The sequence below is a fragment of the Carcharhinus amblyrhynchos genome, chromosome 16, assembly GCF_965287045.1.
Source record: "Carcharhinus amblyrhynchos chromosome 16, sCarAmb.v2.hapA, whole genome shotgun sequence".
NCBI lineage: Eukaryota > Metazoa > Chordata > Chondrichthyes > Carcharhiniformes > Carcharhinidae > Carcharhinus > Carcharhinus amblyrhynchos.
The window spans coordinates 22,734,473-22,762,042 of NC_137339.1; the positions used below are offsets into that span (position 1 = coordinate 22,734,473).

A 27,570-nucleotide genomic window follows, 5' to 3' on the forward strand; every position below is an offset into this window, starting at 1 on the left:
AGATGGGGGTTGTGGGATTGGGTTGAGGTTGGGTGGTAGCTTCGGGGTAGAATGGGAGGTGGTTTGGGAACAAATATAGAAAGAGACATTGGATGGACTTTATTTTCCCACCTCCAAAAGATTTTGCTGGAGGCTGAATCTAAGCTGCAGCAGTAACATGCCCAACAGCAGCTGGTAGATAATTGCTGCAGTAATTGAAGTAATTAATGGTTATTTATTGAAAACTCTGATCTTTGGCCAAGGATACAAGTAGACTAGAGGTAACCTAAAGGTCGATGAGAGGCAAGGGCGCATTTAGGAAAATATACAGCAGTATATGTCCAGTACAAACAAGAACAGAGAGACTGCTGGTCCTGGTTCTTGAGAATGAGCTGATCCAAGAAGATTAAGTGACAGTGGGAGAACATGTGGGGGACAGTGGCCATTATATCATACCGTTTAGGCCAGATGTGATAAAGGACATGGAACAATCCAGAGTAAGAATAATTAATTGGGGGATACCAAATTCATTGAGTTAAAAATAGATCTGGGCCAAATACATTGGAATAAAAGGTTGCCTGGGAAAACAGTATCTGAACAGTGGGCTACCTTTAAAGAAGAGATAATAGTTCTGGCACAATCAAGGTACATTCTCACAAAGGGCAAAGTAAAGGCAAACAAATCCAGAGCTCCCTAGAAGAGATAGATGAATAAAATGAAGAAGTAAAAATGTGCCCATGATAAACATCAGGTGGATAATATAATGGCAAACCAGGCCGAATATAGAAAGTTAATAGGAGATGTGAAAAGCAAATAAGAAAAGAAAAGGGAGAGTATGTAAAGAGCCTGGCAGCTAATAGTAAATAGAATCCCAAGGTGTTTCATTTATACAAAATTACAAAAGGAAGGCAGGAAGAGTAGAGGTCATTTCGAGGCTAAAAGAAGGGGATTTACACTTGAAGATAGGGCGCTTTTAGTACTTTGTACTTGTCTTTATCAACGGTAGGTCATGGTGAAAAGGAAGCTAATTCAGACACTTGAAAGATTTAAAATCAATAAAAAATGTGTTGAATGTACTTAAAGTTGATAAAGTACCGGGACTGGGTGAGATACTTCCCAGGATACTGAGGGAAGTGAGATTGGAAATTCCAGAGGCACTGACTGTAATTTTTCTGTCTTCCTTCAACTCAGGAGAGGTGCCAGAAGAGTAGAAGATTGCAAATGTCACATCCTTGTTCAAAGAAGCAATTACAAGACAGTGAGTTTAACTTCAGTGGTGGGCAACTTATAGAAACAATAATTCAGGATAAAATGAATAGTTGCGTGAACAAATTCAAGTTAATTAAAGAAAGCCAACATGAACTTTTGAAGGAGACTTCACCTGATGAAGAACCAGTGTTCCAAAAGCTTGTGATTTCAAGTAAACCTGTTGAACTATAACTTGGTGTGATGTGATCTCTCAACTTGCATGAGTTTTTTAAGGCTATAAAGGAAAGGGTTGATGAGGGTAATGCTGTTGATGAGGTGACATGAACTTTCAAAAGACATTTGCTATCGTCCTGCACAATTGACTTTTGAGCAAAGCGTTATAGCTTATGGAATAAAAGGGATAGTAGTAACATAGCTATGAAGTTGGCTGTGTGACAGGAAGGAGAAAGTATGGCTAATGTATATTTTTAGGAGTGGAGAAAAGTTTGTGGCGGAGTTCCCCAGGGATTGCTCTTCCTGAAAAGTACATATAGGTGTAAAGGGCACAACTTCAAAATGTGCAGATAATGTGAAACTTGGAAGCATTGTAAACTGTGAGGAGGATCACTTGCTCCTGCACCTTCGCAATTGTGTGATCAATTTGAATAGTTAAACAAAATGATGGTACTGATTCTTTACATTGCTCACAGTAAATCATCTTCCACATCACACCCTAATGCTTCTATGTCATGTGTAATATTTGAAATCATCCTTTCAAAGGTATCAGACTCTGAAGGCACAGACCAGCTGTCATAACTTCTGACTGCAGATGCTGACGTGTTACTCATGCTTCTCTTGATTCTTCCAAAACTGTCTGTCAAGATCCCTCTTCCATCTTTAATCCCAATGGTTTCTAAGAAGCTCTCAAAATAGCTTGTGTCTTTATCGGGTATGAAGGCCCGCATTCCTAAGTTAAGAATGAGACACAAGTCAGTTAACTCAATGTTTTACCTGAAGAAAGCTGCATATATTGGGACACTGGGCTGGATGGCAGTGGGGGACCTGGTCCTCTGGCTAGAAAGCTGGTGGGAATCTCATTTAGGGAAGGCCTATCATATTAAGTTTTTTTAAAATTCAATTGTGAGACATGGGTGTAACTGGCTGGCCAGCATTTATTGCCCATCTCTAGTTGCCCTTGCTCAGAGGGCAGTTGAGAGGCAACCACCTTGTTGTGGCTCTGGAGTCACATATAGGCCAGACCAGGTAAGGATAGCAGATTTCCTTCCCTAAAGGACATTAGTGAACCAGATGGATTTTTATAACAATTGATAATGGTTTCATGGTCATCAGCAGGTTCTTAATTCCAGTTATGTATTTATTGAAAAAGAATGGGAAATTATTTATATGGAGCTAAACATTGTTAACGTTGTGCTATTGTAATTGCAAAACAGTGTTATTATTCTGTTAAGAACATAAGAAATAAGAACATAAGAAATAGGAGCAGGAGTAGGCCATCTGGCCCTTCGAGCCTGCCCCGCCATTCAATAAGATCATGGCTGATCTGTCGCTGCTCAGTTCCACTTTCCCGCCCTCTCCCCATAACCCTTAATCCCCTCTCTGTTTGTGCTGATTAGTTTGTACTTTTGACTGTATAGAAATAACACGTTAAGTTATTACATCAAATGTTGCCTATCACAATTTGCATGTTAAGTTTGACAACATCGGGTTAAAGTCCAACTGGTGAGTCCTCTCCCCTGATGAAGGAGCAACACTCCAAAAGCTCGTAACACCAAATAAACCTGTTGGACTTTAACCTGGTGTTGTGAGGCTTCTTACTGTTCTCTATCATGATTTACTTGGGTTTAACCAATAGCTATGCTTGATTCCTGTCGCTGGATCTGTTTAACTGAGTTGGTTAATGCAAGACAATGCCAGTGAGAATTTAGGTAGCCAGCTCCTAATCATTTAATTCCTACGTACAATGTTGCCTGAGCATCCTGTTTTACAGCTGAATCATCACTTTCTGTCTGTCCCACATTTAAAATACATTTTAAAAAATATATTTTTATTAAGTCAGTAGTTCACAACAGTAGTACTCCAGTCTAAGATTGAGTTCACCAGTCTCTCTGATACCCATAAAGAAAATCATTTACCTAAAAGGAGGAACTTGCGCTTTTCTCCATAAAGGTGAAGAAGTTCTGCACAGTAATCTTCAACAGAAGCACCAGTTCGATACTCACGGAGCAGCAAAGCAAACTGCTGAATTTCCTGTGCCGTCAATTTTGTCCTCAGCTGTGTTAAAAACCCAAAAGATAAGCACAATAATTTCTGTGAGAAACTCTCTGACTCATCACATGGGTTTGATAGCTCTATTTTACTTCTATCTGGGGCATGAGAGCATTTAAATTGCCCTGAAAATATTATTAACAAGAAGTGAACATTTGATGGACAAAATGCAAAAACTCACAATTTCTGCAGATGTTCGGGAATATTTTTAACAGGATAACATAGGTTTTACATATTAATACTCAGAAGGATTGATAAATCCTTTCAGCAATGATAAACTCTGATGCCCTAGAGAACCCAGCACCCATCCCTGCACCCCATCCTCCACCCAACCAAGTGCCCCATCCTTCCCTGGCCCGAGTCTGACTCCACACTCCCACTCCCCTCCCCCTTCCTTATCCAAACCCCTTTGCTTTCTGGTGGAAACACCCCCCACCCCCCCGGTCCTGTCATCTTCCCTATACCCTCTACTCCCAGTCCGACTACATCTCCTGGTCTGCTCCCCCAACTTCCTCCCAGTCTGACGTCATCCCATCCCAACCCACCCTGCTCACCGTGCCCCTGGTCCAACCACCCACTCCACTTCCCAGTCTGAACCCCTCTGCTGCCCAGTCTGAAACTGCCCCCGCTAAACCCTTCACATACCCTCACTAATCCCATTTCCCACGCCATCCTCACCCCCATACGTCTTCTCCCTTAGTCTTTTTAAACACCTGCTTTACAGCCCCTTGTGCTACAAAAAAGATGTATCTTTCTTTCCTCCATACACTCCATTTACACCATGCAGATGTAGCTGGTACATGCTTCCTACCTTACCCGAGAGGTGGCGGATGGAGTTTAATGCGGAGAAGTGTGAGGTAATTCACTTTGGTAGGAATAACAGATGTGTCGAGTATAGGGCTAACGGGAGGACTCTGAATAGTGTGGGTGAACAGAGGGATCTAGGTGTATGTGTACATAGATCCCTGAAAGTAGGGAATCAAGTAGATAAGGTTGTTAAGAAGGCATACGGTGTCTTGGTGTTTATTGGTAGGGGGATTGAATTTAGGAGTCGCAGTGTCATGTTGCAACTGTACACAACTCTGGTGCGGCCGCACTTGGAGTACTGTGTGCAGTTCTGGTCCCCACATTATAGGAAGGATGTGGAGGCTTTGGAGAGGGTGCAGGGGAGGTTTACCAGGATGTTGCCTGGTATGGAGGGGAGGTCCTATGAGGAGAGACTGAGGGATTTGGGGTTGTTTTCGCTAGAAAGAAGGCGGCTAAGAGGGGATCTTATTGAAACATATAAGATGATTAGAGGTTTAGATAGGGTGGATAGTGATAGCCTTTTTCCTCTGATGGAGAAAGCTATCACGAGGGGGCATGGCTTTAAATTAAGGGGAGGTAGTTATAGGACGGATGTCAGGGGTAGGTTCTTTACCCAGAGGGTGGTGAGGGACTGGAATGCCCTGCCTGCTGCAGTTGTAAATGCGCCTAGTTTGGGGGCGTTTAAGAGATCCGTGGATAGGTTTATGGATGAAAAGGGATTGGTTTAGGTTAGAGGGTCATTGTTTTTTAACTGGTCGGCGCAACATCGTAGGCTGAAGGGCCTGTTCTGCGCTGTAATGTTCTATGTTCTATGTTCTACCCGACCTGAACAAGGAAGGTCAGGGGAAACAGGGGATTGGAATTCCAGCAAAAATAATTCCCTCTGTTGGTGAATGTCACTCAGAGGAAGTTACAGATCACTATATCTCCTTTTGGATTGAAGCTCTCTGATGCATTAACAGTGTGTCCAAAAAACAAGCTTTGCCAACTGGTGGATTTTGTTGATTGTGTTGTTGGGGTCAATTATAATAAGGAGACAGGCTTTGCACCGTTTCACTGTGATGCAGGCATTCGCTCACATTGCAGCTTCAGTGAAAACTGAAGACATTTTCCCGGATCAAATCCAAAGCTCCCTTTAGTAAAAGATTTACAGCTGCTTTTTGCCACAATGATATCCCTGTGAAATGTTGTGCTGTAATTCTGAACAACATTTCATGGTTTCCAGAATGTATTGACATTCCTTTTGGCAGATAAAGTATTATTTTTATAAACCACTACATTAGAATGATTTTGTCATACGCTGCTGACAGTGGTATAAATTTATTTCATAGCTTGCTCAGTGTAAGTAGTACATCAGTTACAGAAGAGGCCTTTGAGGTTTCAGAAGCTCATCTGTGCAATAAAATGTCTGTGTAACAAATGGTATTACATTTTTGCTGTGTTTCATTTACAACATTAGAGCAATTGTGATATAAATCCCTGTTATAGACGGTAAAAACAGGCTTGATTCACAGTCCCTTCCTCTCACAGAATCTTTATACAAGCATGGACTTTAAATATAATACTCAGATTATGGATGTATGATTTGAACTAGGGCAGCAAATTCTCTCATAGAAAGGCAGGCTGTGGAGTTGTCAGTGTTAGATTGGGGTAGGCATAGTAAGTAGTCTCACAACACCAGGTTAAAGTCCAATAGGTTTATTTGGTAGCACAAGCTTTTGGAGCCTTGCCCCTTCATCAGGTGAGCATCACTCATCTGATGAAGGGGCAACACTCTGAAAGCTCGTGCTACCAAATAAACCTGTTGGGCTTTGACCTGGTGTTGTGAGACTACTTACTATAGAAAGGCAGAACAGAGATTGGAGCAACCTTTAGATTTGGGAAGTGGGCATTAAGGAAAGCAAATGTCACTAATGGCAAGTACCATTCAGGAGTGGACAAGGACTGAAAACTAAGCATTTGCTATAACATAAACGTAAGAAACCATCTTCTCTCCTGAAGGTATTGACTTTTTCCAGGCATATAGTTCCACAGACATTAGACATTTCCATTACCTCATTCACTGGCCACTATCAATGTGTAGCCCTAGCAAATGAGTGCTGACAGGCTATTTAACTTCATAGGGCGTCAAAGTCATGACCCACCCTGTTCTTACCTCATATCCATACAAGGAAATTTCCAACTGCAATGAGGCTATTGCTGTGTTACATTGATATAATCTCCCATCACTAAAGCACATGAGAACATTTATATACAGGTAGAAAAGTTGAAGTCATCAGCAGCAGAGATATGTGTCTGTGTCAGCACACACCACACTCTGCTCAAAGGCAAAAGTGATACAAAGATTGGATCACATGACACACTTCCCTTTTAGTGATGTCATACTCTTACCCCTTAAAGTCATATTACAACAATTTTTCCCTTCCTGACTCAGGGATGCCCGAGTCATTTTGTAGGGTCCATCCAGTTCATGTAGGTATTTTCATTCCACTCGAGGAGCAGTTCTAATCCCATGTGCCACAGTGTTCCTATATCTTCTTACTTTTAATCAGCTACTGAACTTCTTCTTAAAAGTTGACACAGTCAATGCTTTCAATCACTTATGATGTTGGTGGAATGATGCATGTATAACAAGGTTTCTCCTATTTTCTGCCTTAAGTTTGTAATGAGTAATCTTATATGTTCCCTGGTGGGTCTTGATTTCCCAAGTGGCTGGCTGCCTCAGAGCAAACTAATCATGCAATGGGTGCTTCAAATAAACATTAGGTCTTTTCTTAGTGCATGAAAACATCTAATCCCTGATTCACCTGTTGGGGCACTTCAACCTAATGACTTTACCAATATGGCGGGCAACACCCTTTTGGCTTGTAATGCACATGATCCTCCTACCTACCATACTTAGGAGGCCAATTAATACCTGAAAAATAGACAGATCTCTGGGCTGCAAACTTTGTAATGTTATATACAAACACGCAAAAATCTTTTTTAATGCTGGAACACAAATTTATCACCACAAACAATTAGTTAAGTACGTAGCTGAATTGACTATGGAGGGAATTTTCCGCTCTGGAGACTAAGGCTGGAATCTTACCACCGTTCACACCATCCAAAATCCATCCAATGAAAATCAGGCTGCCACAATAACGAGTGGCCAATCAGCTTTGCCAACATTTTGCCCAGGTGCATGATGGTCATTTAATCCCTGACAGTGTAGTCAGCTGCAACATGAGGGGCTAAGTGAAAGAGTGGATGGAACGGACAGAATACACACTTCTCCTTTCTGCATTCTTAAGTTTTCAGCAATTTACCTTGAAGTACACACAAAGTATTTGGTTTAATTTTAGAAAGGAGGGACGAATGCCACATGGGTCAAGTAAGCAGCCCACAAATTACAGAGAAAAGGCTGGGGAGTGGGATAAGATAGAATGGTCTTTCAGTGAGCCAGAACAGACTATGGGTTGAATGGGGTGGCATGGTGGCACAATGGTTAGCACGGCTGTCTCACAGGCACCACCAGGCACCCCAGGTTCAGTTCCGGCCTCGGGTCACTGTCTGTGTGGAGTTTGCACATTCTCACGTTCTCCCTGGTCTCCGTGGGTTTCCTCTGGGTGCTCTGGTTTCCTCCAACATGCCAAAGATGTGTGGGTTAGGTTGATTGGCCATGTTAAATTAACCCTAGTGTCAGGGGGATTACTAGGGTAAATATGATGGGTTACAGCAATAGGGCCTAGGTGGGATTGTGATCACTGCAGACTTGATGGGCCAAAATGGCCTCCTCCTGCTCTGTAGAGATTCCATGATTCTTCTGCACTGTAAAGATTCTGCGAGTGGGGTCTGCTCTCAGAAACTCGGTATAAGTCAGTGTATTGCTGCTTTGCAAGTGAATGTCTTCCCCATAGTCTTGATTGGAATGTGCACAGAATAGTTTGAAGTATCTAAATGTCTACACGGTAAATTTCTGTCTCAGTGTTTCATGTGGAAAACTTAATGGTTGCATCTTAACATGGAGAACAGGAAAGCTCCTTATCATTTTTGTAGCTGGTAACAAGATGGGCATTCACAGATTTCTGACAATCCTTCAGCCTGAGACTAGTACATAGGGCAATAGGTGTGCTGTTCTAAGAGGAAAATGCAATAAGATTGTGTATAGTTATTTTGAAGATATGAACAATTTCCTGATTGGATAGGTGCGCAATGTGGTTTAACCCTGGACATCAATGCCAGGAAGATCCTGAATTAATAAATGATTTAGGCTCAGTTAGTTAACCTCAACCAGGGTGGGTTTCCTCCGGGTGGTCTGATTTCCTCCCACACTCCAAAGATGTGTGGGTTAGGTTGATTGGTCATGCTAAATTAACTCTAGTGTCAGGGGGATTAGCAGGGTAAATATGAGGGATTGCAGAGCTACACTTGGCTTCAGGAGCAGGAAGGTGAGAAACCGCCAAGATTCTTGATCATGCTCACACTCAACAATTCCTTTCTGCACATTGTGTGGGTGTAGAAACTTTGGACGAAGGCAGGACTAGATTCAACTGTGATGACATTTGAGTAAACCTGCCAGTGCTCATTGCCAATGATAAATATGAAGACTGACATCTGAAGGATTATTCACCCTGGATCTACTTCAAGACAAAAGGAGCATGTACTTTGGAATTAAACTAAAACAGCCATCGTTCATCAATTCAAAGGGTTTGCTTTGTCAATGATGGTGAAGTATTTGAGTAACATTGGCACAGTAAACTAAATAAAGCAATTGGAATCAGATGAGAAAGAAAGGCTGAGCATTTCTTCACCTCAATCAATGTAAAGGGCGGCATGGTGGCACAATGGTTAGCGCTGCAGCCTCACCGCGCCAGGGACCTGGCTTCAGTTCTGGCCTCAGGTGATTGTGTCTGTGGAGTTTGCACATTCACCCGGTGTTTGCGGTTTAGGTTGATTAGCCATGTCAAATTGCGCCTTAGTGTCAGGGGGATTAACAGGTAAAGACATGTAGTGGCAGGGATAAGTTCTGGGTGTGATTGTTGTCAATGCAGGCTCAATGGGCTGAATGGCCTCCTTCTGTACTGTAGAGATTCTATGATTCTAAAATCAATACTGTCACATTCAATGCATAAAGATTGAAAAGTCTCACCCAGGATGCACAAAATATTTACTTACGGTCGTCATATAATCCTGCAGCAGGTCAGCAGCAGTACTACTCTGGTCACTCTCACTGCCTGCAGTACATTGACTGAACTGCGATTCTCTGTATGAAGGGGAAGAGCTGCCACTGCAGTAAGGATCAAATATGTCCTGTGATCCATCGCTGTGCTCAGGAAGGAAAAAAAAGCCACTTGAAGCAAAGCAGTATAAAATAGGAACACCCTGTGCCTATTACTCAAGTGTTGCTCAAAAAAACACTTCCAGAATCACAATTACTTACAAAGAACTGCAGCAGCTAAAATCTGCATCGTAACCATATGTCTGAATAGTTTGTCTGCTGTCACCTGGAGGATAAATAGGAAAAGGAGACTGTTAGAAGATGTGAAGGAAAATGTGAAAGAGTTACAGTGCTTCACACAGTTTGAAAAATTAGTGTCTCATTATAACTGAACATTGTAATCAATCAAATATATATTCTTGACAGACATTTTGCAGAAAGAAGTTTTTTGATTGATGAATGATTTTAATTCTTTTTTAAATGGAATTTTTTTTCTATTTCATGCTTTCCCCTTTCAATGGGAAATGAAGCTAAATATTTTTCTAATGTAATTATTTCTAATTTTTTAAAACTCTGATCTCTGATCCCTTAGCCCTCATCATAATTATTTATTTCTTTACTGGCTGAGTGAAAGAGGCAAGTTACTGTTTGTAATGCTTTCCAAGGCTTTACACACCATTACATCGCCAGCAAAGAAACAGCCGATGTGAGAGGAACATCAATAATTCTCTACAAAAAGCAGGCCATCCATTATGAAACTAAATAACCTACTCTGCAGTCCGCATAGAGAACTGACAACTCACAACACATACAGTATCAACCCGTGACTGTTATATATCTACCTCTCCCCTACTCTTGCCCAGCGTAATACACAATGTTAAGACTACTTTTCCTTTATTTCACCATTTTAAGGTTGCTTTAACCTTAAGGTTATTTTAACCTTAAAATAAGGTAACTCCTGCATCTTATTTGCAAAGTCACAGCAAAATGACAGATCACTAGTACCTTTTTGCCAGGAATACACATTGCTAATATGTACATTATTTGTTTCAGAATAATTTGCTGATGTTTTAACGTCAGTTGCAGTAAAACTTGTATTCATAAAAGTTTGCTAAGAGGTTAGTTAATACCTCCAGGAGTTGGGTATACCAGGACATGGCAATGTAATAAAATGTAAGATGAGGATAAAATGCAGATAATGGCATTTGCAGGTTATAATATCATTTCTGTGCAACTCACTTATATGTGTGCACATATACTAGATCACTCAGGAAGCCCAACATGCACTTTTACATGCATGTTGTATCAGGAGCTATGGATAGTGATGATAGAGCCTCCATCTGGTCTGGAATCTCTCACTCTTATTGCCTGCCATTAACCTAGAGTCATAGCGTCATAGAGGTTTACAGCATGGAAACAGGCCCTTTGGCCCAACTTGTACATGCCGCTCTTTTTTTTAACCACTATGCTAGTCCCAATTGCTCGCATTTGGCCCATATCCCTCCATACCCGTCTTACCCATGTAACTCTCTAAATGCTTTTTAAAAGACAAAATTGTACCCACCTCTACTACTCCCTTTGGCAGCTTGTTCCAGACACTCACCACCCTCTGCATGAAAAAATTGCCCCTTTGGACGCTTTTGTGTTTCTCCCCTCTCATCTTAAACCTATGTCCTCTAGTTTTAGGCACCCCTACCTTTGGGAACAGATGTTTTCTATCTGGCTGATCTATGCCCCTCATTATTTTATAGACCTCTATAAGATCACCTCTATAAGGCTCCTACACTCCAGGGAAAAAAGTCTCAGTCTATCCAGCCTCTCCTTATAATTCAAACAGTCCAAACTTCTGTTGGAAGGCTCATTTACAGATTGATAATCAACTTGCTTGGCTGTGTATTTTCCTTGAACATCAAGTCTTGTGGTGGGATTACAAACCCAGACCCATCCTGCCTTCAACCTGCCATCTCTGTATGTGAAAGATGGACAAGAGGCTGAGTGCAAGCTCAAACTAACCTCTGCCCAACTGGTGCCCTTGCACTTTCCAATGACCACTTGTGGCTCTTGTAGCAAGTGGCTGTTGGTCTATGAAGTAGCTGTCTTGGGGAAGAGGATAACTCAGATTGGGAAGCTGGGCTTAATAAATCAGGACAGCACCTATGGCCTGCATGTCCAGTGCCAGTACACAGGAAGTGAGAGATTGGCTTACAGGTCAATATTTCCCCTCCACCTCCCACTTCTGAAGATGGGATTTTGAAACTGGACATGCGAATAGCAAGAAGTGGTGACTACAGATCCTTTTTTAAATTTAAAGTTTATTTATCAGTGTCACAAGCAGGCTTAGATTAATACTGCAATGAAGTTACTGTGAAAATACTTTAGTCACCACACGCCAGCATCTGTTTGGGTACACTGAGAGAGAATTTAGCATGGTCAATGCACTAGCCAGCACATCTTTCAGACTGTGGGAAGACACCGGAGCACCTGGAGGAATCCCACACAGACACAGGGAGAACGCCAGACTCTGCATAGATAGTGCTCCAAGCCAGGAGTCGAACCTGGGTCCCTGGCAATGCGAGGCAGTAATGCTAACCACTGTGCTACCGTGCTGCCCAAGATCCTGGTATGCTATGGGAGGTGATGGTCTAGTGATATTATTGCTAGACTATTAATCCAGAAACTCAGCTAATGTTCTGGGGACCCGGGTTTGAATCCCACCACGGCAGATGGTGGAATTTGAATTCAGTAAATACAAATCTGGAATTAGGAATCTACTGATGACCAAAGGAAATCTGCCATTCTTACCTGGTCTGGCCTACATGTGACTCCAGAGCCATAGCAATGTGGTTGACTGTCAACTCACTTGGGCAACTAGGAATGGGCCAGCCAGCGACACCTATGTCCCATGAATGAGTTAAAAAAACACCCATTGCACCACAAGACCTGTATTGGCTCCTTATAGCCACTTGGATAAAAAACATTCAGTGAATTGTGTAATGTTTTATACTTTGGTGTCTGCAAGTGAATCAACATGATAGAGATCTATTTATGGTCCAAGTTAGAGGTAGTCCATAAGAGCTGTAGCTATATTAGAATACAAATACACAATATTCCAATTCATTCCTGTGAGGACAATAATAGCCTGGCTGCCAAGACGACATTAAACATTCATAAACGAAGTACAGATATTCAGATAGACTTGTATTTGTTTTTTTTAAGCATATGCAAAATTTCAAAGTGAATTAAATACCTGGATTGCTTGTTATTAAAGAGAAACAACCCGTTTATAATGCAGTAACACAAGATTTGGGACAGAATTCAATTCCTGTTGTTATATAATTGTATTCTGGGGAAATTTTGCAATAATGGGTCAGCATTAAAAAGGACACAAAATAAATGTGTTTGGGGGAAGAGGTCATGGGGGATTCATTTTTCATCCTCTTTAGGTGACCCCAAAATTGTTTTTGCGGTTATGTTGTATCATTTTAATGCTGTTCTAGCAAACTGATAAAGATTCGATAATCTACTTTGCTGTCATGTTGATTAAGAGATAAATCCTCTAGTGTTCTTCAAAGATCTTTTCACACATCATTGGAATCTTTAACATTTGCCTGACATTTGTGCAGACTGTTTTCCACCTGATTTGTGACAAGCAGGAATGCTTTTGTAAATGGCACAGTTTTGAATACCAGCTAAGAAACACACACACACACGCATGCAGGCATACACATAGACATATGGAAACACACATATAGAAATGTACAAACACAGTCACATACACACACAGAAACACATACACATAGAAAAACACACAAAGACACAGCAACACACACAGACACACAAAAATAGACACAGAAAAATATGCACACACAAACAAATGCACAGAAACACACACACAAAAATACACACACTCGGAAACACACACACACTAAGCAAAACTCACACACAGAAACACACCAAAAGATGCACACACACATATGCAGAAACACACACACAGACATATGGTAACACACACACACACACACACACATGCACACACAATTCCCTGGGTCTCAAAGATGCTTAAGAATACTTACCATTCTACCTGATTCCTTGAATCAAATGATTTGAAAGGAAGGTAGAAATGTATGACTTCAATTGAAAAGATAATCAGGCATGATAAAGAACATGCTGCCAATTCAACGTGTTTGCCATTACACAAGATCTATTTTACTCTCATAAAGCATCTTTCACATACACATGTTGCATAATACTTTATGATCAGTTAAGTGCTTTTGAAATGTAGTCTGTATTATATACAATGCATTCTCACTGCCAATTCTACCCATAATGAATACTGCTTGCTTTAAAAAGACACAAAAATTGGCTTCTTTACATTAATGCATTATATTTATTAGACTTTCAGGCCTGAGCCCTTAGCTTAGGTTGGGCATTAGGTAGACTGGGATGGGTCAGAGTAACGGGATTGTGTGTGCTCTGGGTCTTCTGTGTTTCAGAATTACAGGCAACAAATAGAATTACTGGGCATTTGCAGTAGATTCTGTGAAAAATTAACTTTGCTATTGTGTAAGCCTTCCTGACTGCAGATCTATTCATTCTAGCAATGTAAGAATTATACCGAAGACTGCACAGAGAAGCTGAGATCTCGAGAGGTACTGCTATTATTAAACCATTGATTAGAAACAAAATGGTTTGAAATTTAGAAACAACAATTTATTTTAGTAAAAATAAAAGCAAATTACTGTGGATACAATTGTAAACCACAATTGTTTATGATTTACGTAGATGATTTGGAGTTGGGGATCAAGTGTAGTGTGTCAAAATTCACAGGTGACACTAAGATGAGTGGCAGAGCAAAGTGTGCAGAGGACACTGAAAGTCTGCAAAGGGATATAGATAATCTAAGTGAAAGGGCGAGTGTCTGGCAGATGGAGTACAATGTTGGTAAATGTGAGGTCATCCATTTTGGTAGGAATAATAGTAAAATGGACTATTATTTTAATGGAAAAATTGTAGCATGCTGCTGTGCAGAAGGATCTGGGTGTCCTTCTGCAGGAATCTCAAGGAGTTGGTTTGCAGGTGCAATAGGTAATTAAGTGGAGAAACGGAATTTTGTCCTTTATTGCTAGAGGGATGGAATTTAAAAACAGTGAGGTTATGTTGCAGCTTTATAAAGTACGGGTGAGGCCACACCTGGAGTTCACTTTTGGTCTCCTTACTTGAGAAAAGATATACTGGTACTGGAGGATGTGCAGAGGAGATTCACTAGGTTGATTCCGGAGTTGAGAGGGTTGGCTTATGAGGAGAGACTGAGTAGACTGGGGCTATACTCATTGGAATTCATAAGAACGAGGCAAAATCTTACAGAAACATATAAAATTATGAAGGGAATAGACAAGGTAGAAGCAGGGAAGTTGTTTCCACTGGCAGGTGAAACTAGAACTAGGGGGTACAGCCTCAAAGTAAGGGGAAGCAGATTTAGGACTGAGTTGAGGGGGAACTTCTTCACACAAAGGGTTGTGAATCTGTAGAATTCTCTGCCCAGTGAAGAGTTGCGGCTACCTCATTGAATGTTGTTAAGGCAAGAATAGATACATTTTTGAACAGTAAAGGAATTAAGGGTTATGGTGAGCGAGCGGGTATGTGAAGCTGTACGTCTGCTCCTAGTTCTTATGTTCTTATGCTGGAATCTGTAAACAAAAGAGAAAATGCTGGAAAATCTCAGCAGGTCTCGCAGCACCTGTAAGGAGAGAAATGAGCTGATGTTTTGAGTTTAGATGACCATTTGTCAAAGCTTTGGCAAAGGGTCATCTGGACTTGAAACATCAGTTCTTTTCTCTCTTTACAGATGCTGCCAGGCCTGCTGAGATTATTTTAGTAGTCGCACATACATCTCTGCAATGGTCATTCATGTTTCTTTTCCCTTGATGGCAGTACTGTCAATATTAGGATTGTCACCAGATGTTGCTGTCAACAGCACTGAACAAATATATTTGATACAAGCCTTTGATGATTATATGACTGTTTGCAACTTGAAACATACTTCTCTCCATTAACCACCGCCTGTCTGGTGTGGATGTATAATGGAGACCTGCTCGATCCACACAGTCTATTGTCTGATCTCCATAAATGATACGAAACACCTGACAGATGAGGGCGCAATATTCTTCGGCTGAATCCTAGTTCCAAAACAGATGGAGATTATTAATTTGCATCTGTTAAAATTGCTCTCAAAACCTTTCGTTGTTAGTATGACAAGAAGAGCTCACTCTGCTGTCCACTGCAAGTATCACGAGGTTGCAGTGTGTTTCTGAATTGGGCACAGCTTCCTGGGAGTCAGGCAAAGTTCCTGTTGCTTGTCTACGTTCCAAACTGCCACCAGCAGCCACGGCAGCCACTCCAAGACCTAATATAAAATAAATAGTCATAATATTCACATCACCAAATAGCAATTATGGATATTCCTATAATATTAAAATAGTTAAAGAGACTGAAATATGATCATGAAAGGGAATCCAACGAATGGAATGAAGAATGCACGAAAAGCAATTTGTTGCCTTTAATATTCATTGGGTAGGATAAAAGCATTATAGCGCTTGTTGCTAGGCAGTGCACATCAAGGGAGTGAGATCATGTTATCAACCATTGGAGGAAAGCTCAAGTAATTTATTAATGTCATCTTAACCTTGAGACGTGTTAGATCCGTAAAACAAATGCAGTCTGTGTTTTTCTATATCGCACACCTGCAGGGGAAGTTAAAACCTAGATCCAGCAAGTTTATTTTGCCCTGAGTCGTAGTGCAAAGTGAAGGAAACATGATTATGTAATGTGACTTGAATTGGGAAGATAGTGTACTATGTGATCTGAACTGAAACAATGTTGAGTTTTATTAAATTTCATGTTACATGGGGAACAATAAAATAAGAACAATAGGGCGGCACAGTGCCACAGTGGTTAGCACTGCTGCCCCACAGCGCCAGGGACCCAGATTTGGTTCCTGGGAATTATAGGCCGGTTAGTTTAATGTCTGTTGTAGGTAAAATGTTAGAATCCATCATCAAGGAGGAAATAGCGAGGCATCTTGAGGGGAATTGCTTGATAGAGCAGACGCAGCACGGTTTTGTTAAGGGGAAGTCGTATCTGACAAATTTATTGGAGTTCTATGAGGATGTGTCTAGGGCGGTGGATAGAGGAGAGCCGGTGGATGTGGTCTTTCTTGATTTTCAGAAGGCGTTTGACAAGGTACCTCACAAGACGTTATTGCAGAAGGTCAGGGGGCATGGAGTTGGGGGTAGGGTGTTAGCGTGGATAGAGGATTGGCTGTCAAATAGGAGGCAGAGAGTGGGGGTTAATGGGTGCTATTCGGATTGGCGGTTGGTGACTAGTGGAGTGCCCCAGGGGTCGGTGTTGGGGCCTCAGCTATTTACCATTTATATAGATGATCTGGAGGAGGGAACCGAGTGTATGGTGTCGAAATTTGCTGATGACACCAAGATTGGTGGAACGGCAAATTGCGCGGAGGATGTGGAGAGTCTGCAGAAGGATCTAGATAGGCTGGGCGAATGGGCTAGGAACTGGCAAATGGAATTTAATGTTGGCAAGTGCGAGGTGGTCCATTTTGGTAGGAAGGACTATTACTTACGGGGCGAAAAACTGCAGCAGGCGACGGTGCAGAGGGACCTCGGGGTCCTTGTGCATGAGTCGCAAAAACCCAGCCTGTAGGTGCAGCAGGTGGTCAGGAAGGCTAATGGGATGCTGGCCTTCATAGCGAGGGGGATTGAATATAAAAGTAGGGAGGTCTTGCTGCGGCTGTATAGGGCATTGGTGAGGTCGCAGCTGGAGTACTGTGTGCAGTTTTGGGCGCCGTACTTACGTAAGGATATTTTGGCCTTGGAGGGAGTGCAGAGGAGGTTTACTAGGCTGATACCGGAGTTGAGGGGGTTGAGCTATGAGGAGAGGCTGAATAAAGTAGGCTTGTACTCGTTAGAGTTTAGAAGAATGAGGGGAGATCTCATTGAGACGTATAAGATGATGAATGGGATGGATAGGATAGAAGTGGAGAGACTCTTCCCGCTCAGAAAGGACAGTAGGGCTGGGGGCACAGGCTCAAGATAAAGGGGGGCGGTTTAGAACAGAGTTGAGGAAGAACTTCTTCACTCAAAGGGTGGTGAATCTCTGGAATTCTCTGCCCGTTGAAGTGGTGGAGGCTGCCTCACTAAATATTTTTAAGACGCGGGTTGATGGGTTTTTGATAAGCGAGGGGATTAAGGGTTAAGGGGAGAGGGCGGGAATGTGGAACTGAGCCATGACAGATCAACCATCATCTTATTGAATGGCGGGGCAGGCTCGAAGGGCTAGATGTCCTACTCCTGCTCCTATTTCTTATGTTCTTATGTTTGGGTCACTGTCTGTGTGGAGTTTGCATGTTCTCCCTGTGTCTGCATGGGTTTCCTCCGGGTGCTGTGGTTTCCTCCCACAGCCCGAAAGACGTGCTGGTTAGGTCCATTGGCCATGCTAAAATCCCCCTCACTGTACCCGAACAGATGCTGGAGTGTGGTGATTGGGGGATTTTCACATTAACTTCATTAGTGTTAATGTGGGTCTACTGGTGACACTAATAAATAAACTTTAAAAATTTAAAACAGCATGCTTTGTACACATACTAACATAAAAGTTTATTGCATTAGGTTCTGATGAAGCACCATTTAAATTATGACCATATTTACATTTACACAATATAATTTAGCTTTCATGAATTGTGTTGGGGAATTGAATTGGTATTTGACTGGTAATTTAATGTTTTTTAAACCTTTTTTTTGTCCAGTGAGCAAATTTTGAAAGTTTGGTGTTAGGAACATTTATTAGAGGCAACTCTTTAAACAAAAAATCAAAGTTTTTGTGCTGGGGATTGGAACAGTTTACTTTCAACTATGCAAAGTACCCAGGGATCAGGTATAGTCCACCTAGGAATGGGATAATTTCTTCTCCAGTACTGCCTCAACTACAACTTCAGAAAGAAACACAGGTATTATAGAATCCCCACAGTACAGAGGAGGCCATTCGGCCCATCGGGTCTGCACCAACTCTTCGATAGAGCACCTTACCTAGGCCCTATACCCATAACCCCATTTGTTTACTCCTAACATAGACATCTTGGGATACTAAAGGGGCAATTTAAAATGGCCAGTCCACTTAATCTGCATATTTTTGGACTGTGCGAGGAAACCAGAGCATCCGGAAGAAACTCATGCAGACAATAGGAAGGATTATTACTTACGTGGCGAAAAACTGCAGCAGGCGACGGTGCAGAGGGACCTCGGGGTCCTTGTGCATGAGTCGCAAAAACCCAGCTTGCAGGTGCAGCAGGTGGTCAGGAAGGCGAATGGGATGCAGGCCTTCATAGCAAGGGGGATTGAATATAAAAGTAGGGAGGTCTTGCTGCGGCTGTATAGGGCATTGGTGAGACCGCAGCTGGAGTACTGTGTGCAGCTTTGGACGCCGTACTTACGCAAGGATATTTTGGCCTTGGAGGGAGTGCAGAGGAGGTTTACTAGGCTGATGCCGGAGTTGAGGGGGTTGAGCTATGAGGAGAGGCTGAATAAACTAGGCTTGTACTCATTAGAGTTTAGAAGAATGAGGGGAGATCTCATTGAGACGTATAAGATGATGAATGGGATGGATAGGATAGAGGTGGAGAGACTCTTCCTGCTTAGAAAGGACAGTAGGACTAGGGGGCACAGCCTCAAGATAAAGGGGGGGGGGCGGTTTAGAACGGAGTTGAGGAAGAATTTCTTCACTCAAAGGGTGGTGAATCTCTGGAATTCTTTGCCCGTTGAAGTGGTGGAGGCTACCTCGCTAAATATTTTTAAGAAGCAGGTTGATGGGTTTTTGATAAGAGAGGGGATTAAGGGTTATGGGGAGAGGGTGGGAATGTGGAACTGAGGCACGACAGATCAGCCATGATCTTATTGAATGGTGGGGCAGGCTCGAAGGGCTAGATGGCCTACTCCTGCCCCTATTTCTTATGTTCTTATGTTCTTATGTACCCAAAGCTGGAATTGAACTTGGGTCTCTGGCATTGTGAGGCAGCAGTGCTAACCACAGCCTATATAGTGTATGTTTTTCCCAGACCAAATATCTTGAGGCCTTTCTGAATGTTATTGCCAATTAATGGGCAGTCTTGTATTGAGGAATCATCAAAATTCATTTCACATAAGATTCTATACCACAAAAATGGAAGAGAAATGTTAAAGCATAAAGTTTATTTATTATTGTCACAAGTGGGCTTGCATTAACACTGCAATGAAGTTACTGTGAAAAATCCCCTGGTTGCCACACTCCGGCACCTGTTCGGGGACACTGAGGGAGACTTTAGCATGGCCAATGCACCTAACCAGCATGTCTTATGGATTGTGGGAGGAAACTGGAGCATCCAGAGGAAATCCATACAGATGTGGGGAGAACATACAAGCTCCACACAGAGAGCGACCCAAGCCAGAAACCGAACCTGGTCCCTGGCGCTGTGTGCCTTATCCCATTAGTCTTGTCTGAATCCTTATCCAAGTCCTACAGATCAGTGTCTAACCCACTACAGCGTCCAGTGTTCGAGAGGAAAGGCATTCTGACCAGGGCAATGCTGCTTCACTTATAATATATATATTTTGCTCACAGGTAATGCTGAAATTTTATTTTATTAACACGTTTGAGACATAAATAGTTGGAGTCTTACAGGACTATCGCTGAACTGATACCATATGTAATTCTGACCAAGGTCTTGAAGTGTTTGGAAGTAAATGAACATACCTGTCTTCAGAATGAGTAGATGCAGTGCATCATCCCTGACATAGGATACAGCAGCAATCTCGTGGGTGGGGATTCTCAGGATCAGCTCCTCATTGTCCCTCCAAGTCAAGAGGAGACAGCGTGCAGACAAACTGAGAATGGTATCCTGCTCCGCAGTTGTTTGCAAAGGCAGCTGTTTCTGTTGCTGAAGGAAGGTGTCTGCATTTTTCAATTATTCTTAACGTGACCTTCTTTTGTTTAAGCCAGTTATTTTACATAAAATCTGCTTAACAACAACATTCTTTGAGTTATTAGGGAAAGAAATCAAATCCTATTCCAGTGGAGATTGGAAAGGTCTCTGTAAATTACCAATATTAACGTTCTGAAATATTAACTAACTTTTGAACCTATTAAATAAACCATTTTACTTTGGTAAATTATTCATCAAAGGATCTATCACTTGGAATGATCTCTTCTTTGAATCAAAATGTATGTAAAAAAAATTGGTTAATGTTAATGATTCTAAATAGATAGAATTGGAGAACCCCTACAAAGCAGAAAGAGGCCATTTGGCCCTTCGAGCCTGCACCAACAACAATCCCACCTAGGCCCTATCCCTGTAATCTGGGTATTTATGCTGCTAATCTCCCTGACACTAAGGAGCAATTGAGCATGGCTGATCAACCTAACCCGCACATCTTTGGGCCGTGGGAGGAAACTGGAGCACCCAGAGAAATCCCACGCGGACGCAGGGAGAATGTGCAGTTTTTTTCTAAACCTATTTGATTCAACCAGGAACTGGCAATCCTGGAATCACAAAGTTATCTCAGGGAAGAAATGCGATGACATAAACATTTCATGAAGCCTCAATTTAAAGTTTAAGTCATTAAAAGAGATAAGTGATTATATAATATTGTGCTATATTCAAATATTTAATTAATTTTGCTTGCCTAGTTCCAGGGCTTAAGTCGAAGATTTGAACATGAAATCATTGCTGACACTTAGAATCACAGAATCATAGAAGCCCCACAGTGCAGACAGAGTCAGCATTGAGTCCGCACCAACCACATTCCTACCCAGGTTCCAGTCCTGTAGACTCACATATTTACCCCACTAATCCCCTGACACTCGGGTCAATTTAGCATAGCCAATCCACCTAACCCACAGATCTGTGGGAGGAAACCGGAGCACCCGGAGGAAACCCACGCAGACACGGGGAGAACATACAAACTCCACACAGACAGTGACCCAGACCCCTGGTGCTATGAGGTAGCAATGCTAACCACTGTGCTACTGTGCCGCCCACTGCAACTTTATTGCAGTAGTGAGAGAGTACTGCTTTGTCTGAAGTTAGAGGTTGTAGAATCAGGAAGGTAAGAGACAGGTGGTGGAGTGTCTGTCACCTTCCTAATACCCAGCCCCCAAGTAAGGTAGGGGTGGGGAAGGTAGGGAAGGTCTTCCTATCTTAAATAATTGCTGCTACGTGTCTCACCTGCTGTGGGATGGAAGCTATAATCCTGTGGAAAGCACCCAGTAAAAGCTGGCAAACCTGTGGATTCAGGGTGGGGGGAGAGGTGGGGCTCTTGACTGGCACTGGCTGGCTCACAGACAGGCCTTTTACCTGGTGGCAAGGGCTGCCTCTGCTGAAAGAGCCTCCCCTCCTTCACCCCACAATGACATCCTGCCCCATCTTGCTGTAGCCTGTTTGATTGTCCCCAGTTTGCCTGCATTCTTGCCTCAATGTTGCTGCTCTGAGGCCTGTTGCAATACCAGCTGTGGCCACCTGGTGCTAAGAGGACTGAGGAGCTGCCAGGCCTCTGATAAGCTGGCAGGACCTCTATCCTTATATGAAAGGATGCCCTGGTGGCAGGCAGTTAACCTGATTGACATTTAATCCTATTAGGGCTTCCGCAGGGTTAGCCCCAGTTTTTAAACTGGCGGACTGGGCTGCTGCCTGGCCATTAAATTCAGACTCATGTCTTCTTTGGTTGAGATGTAAAAGTGAGACTCCATTTGCTCTCTTGAGTGAACATAAAAAGTCCATGGTCCTATATGAAGTAGAGGGTGGGAGTATTCTCAGTATAACTGTCAACATTTATCCTCCAACCAATATCACTGGAACAGATTGTTCTATTTGTGGGACCCTGCTTGCCATATCCAACGTAAGATCATAAGACCATAAGGTATAGGAACAGAATTAAGCCATTCGGCCCATCAAGTCTGCTCCGCCATTCAATAATGGCTGAAATGTTTCTCAACCCCATTCTCCCACCTTTTCCCCAAAACCTTTGATCCCTTATCAATCAAGAACCTATCTATCTCTGTTTTAAATCTGTTCAATGTCCTGGCCTCCACAGCCTTCTGCTGCAATAAATTCCACAAGTTCACCACCCTCAGGACGACAAAATTCCTCCTCATCTCGGTTCTAAAGGATCATCCCTCTTTTCTGAGGCTGTGCCCTCGGATCCTAATTTCAAAACAATGGCGCCCAACATCCAATTTGTTCTTAAGTAAAATTATGTGTAAAGTATTTACATCTGTTAGCAGGTCATGATACAAGGAATATTCTCCAGTATGTTGTTGCTTACCCTTGCTGTATCCAAAAGCTGTAACAGTTCAGCTCTGCTTGCTGGATTTAAAGAACATGAAACCCACGTCAAGTGACCTAAAAACTGAAGAAAAGGAATGACAACATGAAGAAGTAAGCTGGTGACATTTATCCTCTTGACGTATAGAATTACTAGACTTTTTAACCACCCTACCAGGATATCCTTGGTCTAGGGGAACTGGCTCACACAGTATTTGACTTCTTTTACCATTGCATCGTCAGTTCAAGGCCAGATTAGATCGGTGAAATTAAATCAATCTGTCTTGCAGTTATCAGTGAAACTACGCAGGACAGTCCTAAACCAAGTTAAATCATTCTGTCTTCTTCCGTCAGGGAAAAGATACAGAAGTCTGAGGTCACATACCAACCAACTCAAGAGCAGCTTCTTCCCTGCTGCCATCAGACTTTTGAATGGACCTACTTGCATTAAGTTGATCTTTCTCTACACCCTAGCTATAACTGTAACACTACATTCTGCACTCTCTCATTTCCTTCTCTATGAACAGTATACTTCATCTGTATAACCCGCAAGAAACAATATTTTTCACTTTATGCTAATACATGTGACAATAATAAATCAAATCAAATCAAGTTACTTCTTAAAGATTGAGAGGTGAGAAAACAAATCACTTTCTTTGTTTTTTTCTCTTTGTTCTTCTTTTCCCTGGAAGGGTAGGAGGCTTTAATTCAGTCGGGCAGCGTGGTCGGTACAGGTTTGGAGGGCCTATTCCTGTAGTGTAATTTGTTCCTTGTTCCTTGTAATCCATTACTTATACAATGATAGTCTCATTCAAAGGTGGGGTGTTGACAGTGTGAAAATTATACCAGTTTTACATAGAATTTATAAAATTACCAAGCATTACCCACACGTTTTGTGACAAAGTGAAGTTAGTTATTACAAATAGTAAGGCTTTTGAAATTTTTGTAAGGAACTAATGGTTTGGAGATTATTGTTGCCATCAAGAGTGGATAATTAAGATAAATGCAATTACTAGACTCAGGCAGTTTTAATACAATAATATGTTTTTCATTTATTCAAATGCGGGGGGGGTGAGGTGCAGCGCGGGGTTGGTAATCTATATGCCTACAGGACAAGGAGAATACTATAGGGTGAATTTACACTGCACAAGTTTAGAGAAACCATTACACATCAATGCTAAAGTTGAATTCTAAATTAGCTGTTAAAATGACTCTGGAGTTTTGGGTGGAATTTTCCTATTTTGGGATTGGGGCACTCCAGTGGTGCCTTTCCCACTGGTCAGAATGGCAGAATCCTCTACACGAATTTTGCCCTTGGAATCTCATTCATTATGTACAGGCGAGTTCCCCTCCGAGTCACCTGGTGGACAGGCAGCTGATTCGCCCCCAACCCCTGTCATCTACTGGTGGGTTCAATAGAGGAAAGACCGAGGGGAGGACCCTGGGCCTTGACAAGGCTGCGTGAAAAGGTCTCAAACAAGGGATTCAACAGGTAAGACAGATGAATAAGTAAAATTTCCTCCTAACAGATAAAACAGATGGACTGAGAGCCTGGATTACTGCATGGAATTATGATGTTGTTACAATTACGGAGACATAGTTAGAGGAGTGACAGAACTGATAGGTTAACATTCCAGGTGTCATTATTTTAGATGAGACAGAAGGGGAAACAAAAGGGGTGGGGGAGTTGCACTGCTGATTCAGGAGCACATCATAGCTGTGTTGAGGAAGGAGACATTGGAGGGATCTTGTTTAAAGGCATTATGGATGGAGCTCAGGAATAAGAAGGGTGAAATCACAAAGTTGGGACAGTATTACAGGCTTCTCAACAGCCTGCAGGAGACAGAGGAGCAGTTGTGTAGTTGGATACTGAAAAGGCGTGAAAAAAACAGGGTGGTTGTGTTGAGTGGCATTAACTTCCTGCATATCCCTTACAGCCAGGGGCTCGGATGGAGAGCAATTTATTAGATGTGTTGACAATCCAACCAGAGAGGGGGGCCATACTAGACTTGGTATTGGGGAATGAGCCAGGCCAGGTGATTGATGTTTCAGTGGGGGAGCATTTTGGGCTTAGCAACTATAATTCCATAAGATTTCAGGTAGCCATGGATAAGGACAAGAGTGACCCTTGGTTGAGGGCGTGTAATTGGGAGAGAGCCAATTACATCCAACTTAGGCAGAAACTGGGGAATGTGGATTGAGAGTGACTATGTGAGGACAAACCCACTTCCGGCATGTGGGAGGCTTTTAAGGGCCAGTTGATTTAAATGCAGGACAGGCATGTCCCTGCAAAAATGAAGGATAGGAATGGCAGGATTCAGAAACCATGGATGACAAGGGAAATTGTAAGTTTAGTCGAAAGGAATAGGGAAGCATATGATAGGTCTAAGCATCTAAAAACTGACAAAGCCCTTGAGGAGTAGAGTATAAATAGGAAGGAACTTATATGTGAAATTAGGAGGAATAAAAGGGGTCATGAAATGTCTTTAGCAAACAGGGTCCCAAGGCTTTTTATTCGTATATTAGGGGCAAGAGAGTAGCACTGTCCCACTCAAGGACAATGGAGGCAAGTTATGCATGGAACTACAGGAAGTGGGTGAAATCCTTATTGAGTATTTTGTATCAGTATTCACCAAGGAGAAGGACATGATGGATATCGAGGTCAGGGATAGGTGTGTGAACGCTCTAGAGATATATCAAAATATCAAAGGAGGAAGTGTTGAGTATCCTAAATTGCATTAAGGTAGTCAAATTCCCGGGACCAGATTGAATCTATCCCAGGATTACTGTGGGAGGCAAGGGGAGAAATAGTCGGGGCCTTAACAGATAGCTTCACATCGCCTTTGACGTCAGGTGAGGTTCCAGAGGACTGGAGAATAGCCAATGTTATTCCCTTGTTTAAGAAAGGAAGCAGGGATAATCCAGGAAATTATAGGCTGGTGTGCCTGACATCAGTGGTGGAGAAGCTTTTGGAGAAGATACTGAGGGACAGGATATCTGCACATTTGGAGGAAAAATGGGCTAGGTAGTGATAGGCAGCATGGTTTTGTATGGGGAATGTCATGTTTCACCAACTTGATTGAGTTTTTTGAAAAGATGATAAAGAAAATTGATGAGGGAAGGGCTGTGGATGTAGTTTATATGGACTTTAGTAAGGCGCTTGACAAGATTCCACATGGCAGACTGGTACAAAAACTAAAATCACATGAGGTTCGGGGTGGGCTGGCTAGATGGATACAGAACTGGCTTGGTCATAGAAGAATGAGAATGGTGGTGGAAGGATATTTTTTGGAATGGAGATCTGCAGTTAGTGGTGTCCCACAGGGATCAGTGCTGGGACCTCTGTTGTTTGTAGTATATATAAATGATCTGGAGGAAAATATGGGTGGTCTGATTAGTAAGTTTGTGGATGACACAAAGATTGTTGGAGTTGCTGATAGTGCTGGGGATTATCAGAGGATATAACAGGATATGGATAGATTGGAGACTTGGGCACTGAAATGGCAGATGGAGTTTAATCCAGACAAATGCGAGATGATGCATTTTGGAGGATCAAATTTAGGTGTGAATTATAATGTCAATGGCATAACCTTTAGGAACATTAACATATAGAGGGCTCTGGATGTGCAGTTCCACAGTTCCCTAAAAGTGGCAACATAGGTGGCCAAAATGATTAAGAAGGCATATGGCATGCTTGCTTCATCAGCTGGCACATTGAGTACGGGAAAATTTTGCTTCTGTTGCTGTGTCTCAGATTGGGCCTGATTGGAGGTTCAGGCTGTATTTATGTGTGGCCGCTGCAGTTCATGACTGGAGTTATTCTCTGTGTGCGATGTTAAGCTAGTCAGAGACCACGTCTGTTATCGCAGCATCAATATGTCAACACACACCAAAGGATTGGCAGAGTCCTACATCCATTCTATGCCCCGGAGCTAATAAAACTCACTTTTTGAGTGCTGCTTTCAGACCTGCATTGCATTAAAGGCCACAGTGAAGGTCAAAATTTGAATTCATTCTGAAATAAAACCTTGGAAAGTTATGCCTCATCTTATTCAAAGTTGATCATTTATACCAGCGAAATCAGGCCTCATTTTAACCCATTCAAAGCCCACCTGTTTTGTATTATGTTGAAATCTGAAACCTATCATACCTGCAACAGATACATGCTCCTTCATTCATTCCTTGTCTTCAACCTGTCTGCGTCATCGTTTTTCTACTTTCGCCCTATTTTGTCGCTACCTTTGGCCAATGCTCTGCTGCTATACTTCCCTCTCCTCCGGAGCTTCATATATGTTGTCCCACAGGTTCATCCTTCCTGCATCCAACCTTAACTTGTTCTTTCTTTGTTTCCCCAAGCTGGACCTCCTCACCCCTACCGCCCTCGCCTCTGTTTTCCCTCGGCCTTGGGTTCTCACTAACAGAGTAAAACATCCATTTCCAATTCAATATCAGCCAAGATGATGCTTTGCAATCACTGGAATGCTCCAAGATACAGGGTTGAATATAGAATGACATTATCCAGGTGTAAATCTGATTGTTTTCCCCCACCTTTTTCAAATTTAGCAAAACTATATCTGATGTGATCTCTATCCACAGAATGCCGCACGGAGATAAGAAACATTATTGATCACCTGCAAAGGGAAATGGTCATGAATACAGATTTGGATTATATTGCAATCAGAAAGTTTATCATAACCATAAAGATTTATATGACAGACTCATTAAATATAGGATATTATAAACC

The 27,570-nt window shown here is 42.2% G+C and overlaps 1 protein-coding gene across 1 annotated transcript in view; it reads right to left on the reverse strand.

The window, feature by feature from the left end:
* Positions 1 to 992: 992 nt before the first annotated feature.
* Positions 993 to 27,570, reverse strand: part of ccm2l (CCM2 like scaffold protein) — a 50,077-nt gene continuing 23,499 nt past the window's right edge. The window contains exons 3-10 of the mRNA XM_080204409.1: positions 22,828 to 22,911; positions 20,261 to 20,444; positions 15,727 to 15,863; positions 15,501 to 15,636; positions 9,683 to 9,746; positions 9,418 to 9,565; positions 3,321 to 3,459; positions 993 to 2,134 (exon numbers count right to left, since the gene is read on the reverse strand). Coding sequence (XP_080060535.1) covers positions 1,872 to 2,134; positions 3,321 to 3,459; positions 9,418 to 9,565; positions 9,683 to 9,746; positions 15,501 to 15,636; positions 15,727 to 15,863; positions 20,261 to 20,444; positions 22,828 to 22,911 — 1,155 coding nt within the window. The 3' untranslated portion in view covers positions 993 to 1,871. The remainder of the gene's footprint in view (positions 2,135 to 3,320; positions 3,460 to 9,417; positions 9,566 to 9,682; positions 9,747 to 15,500; positions 15,637 to 15,726; positions 15,864 to 20,260; positions 20,445 to 22,827; positions 22,912 to 27,570) is intronic.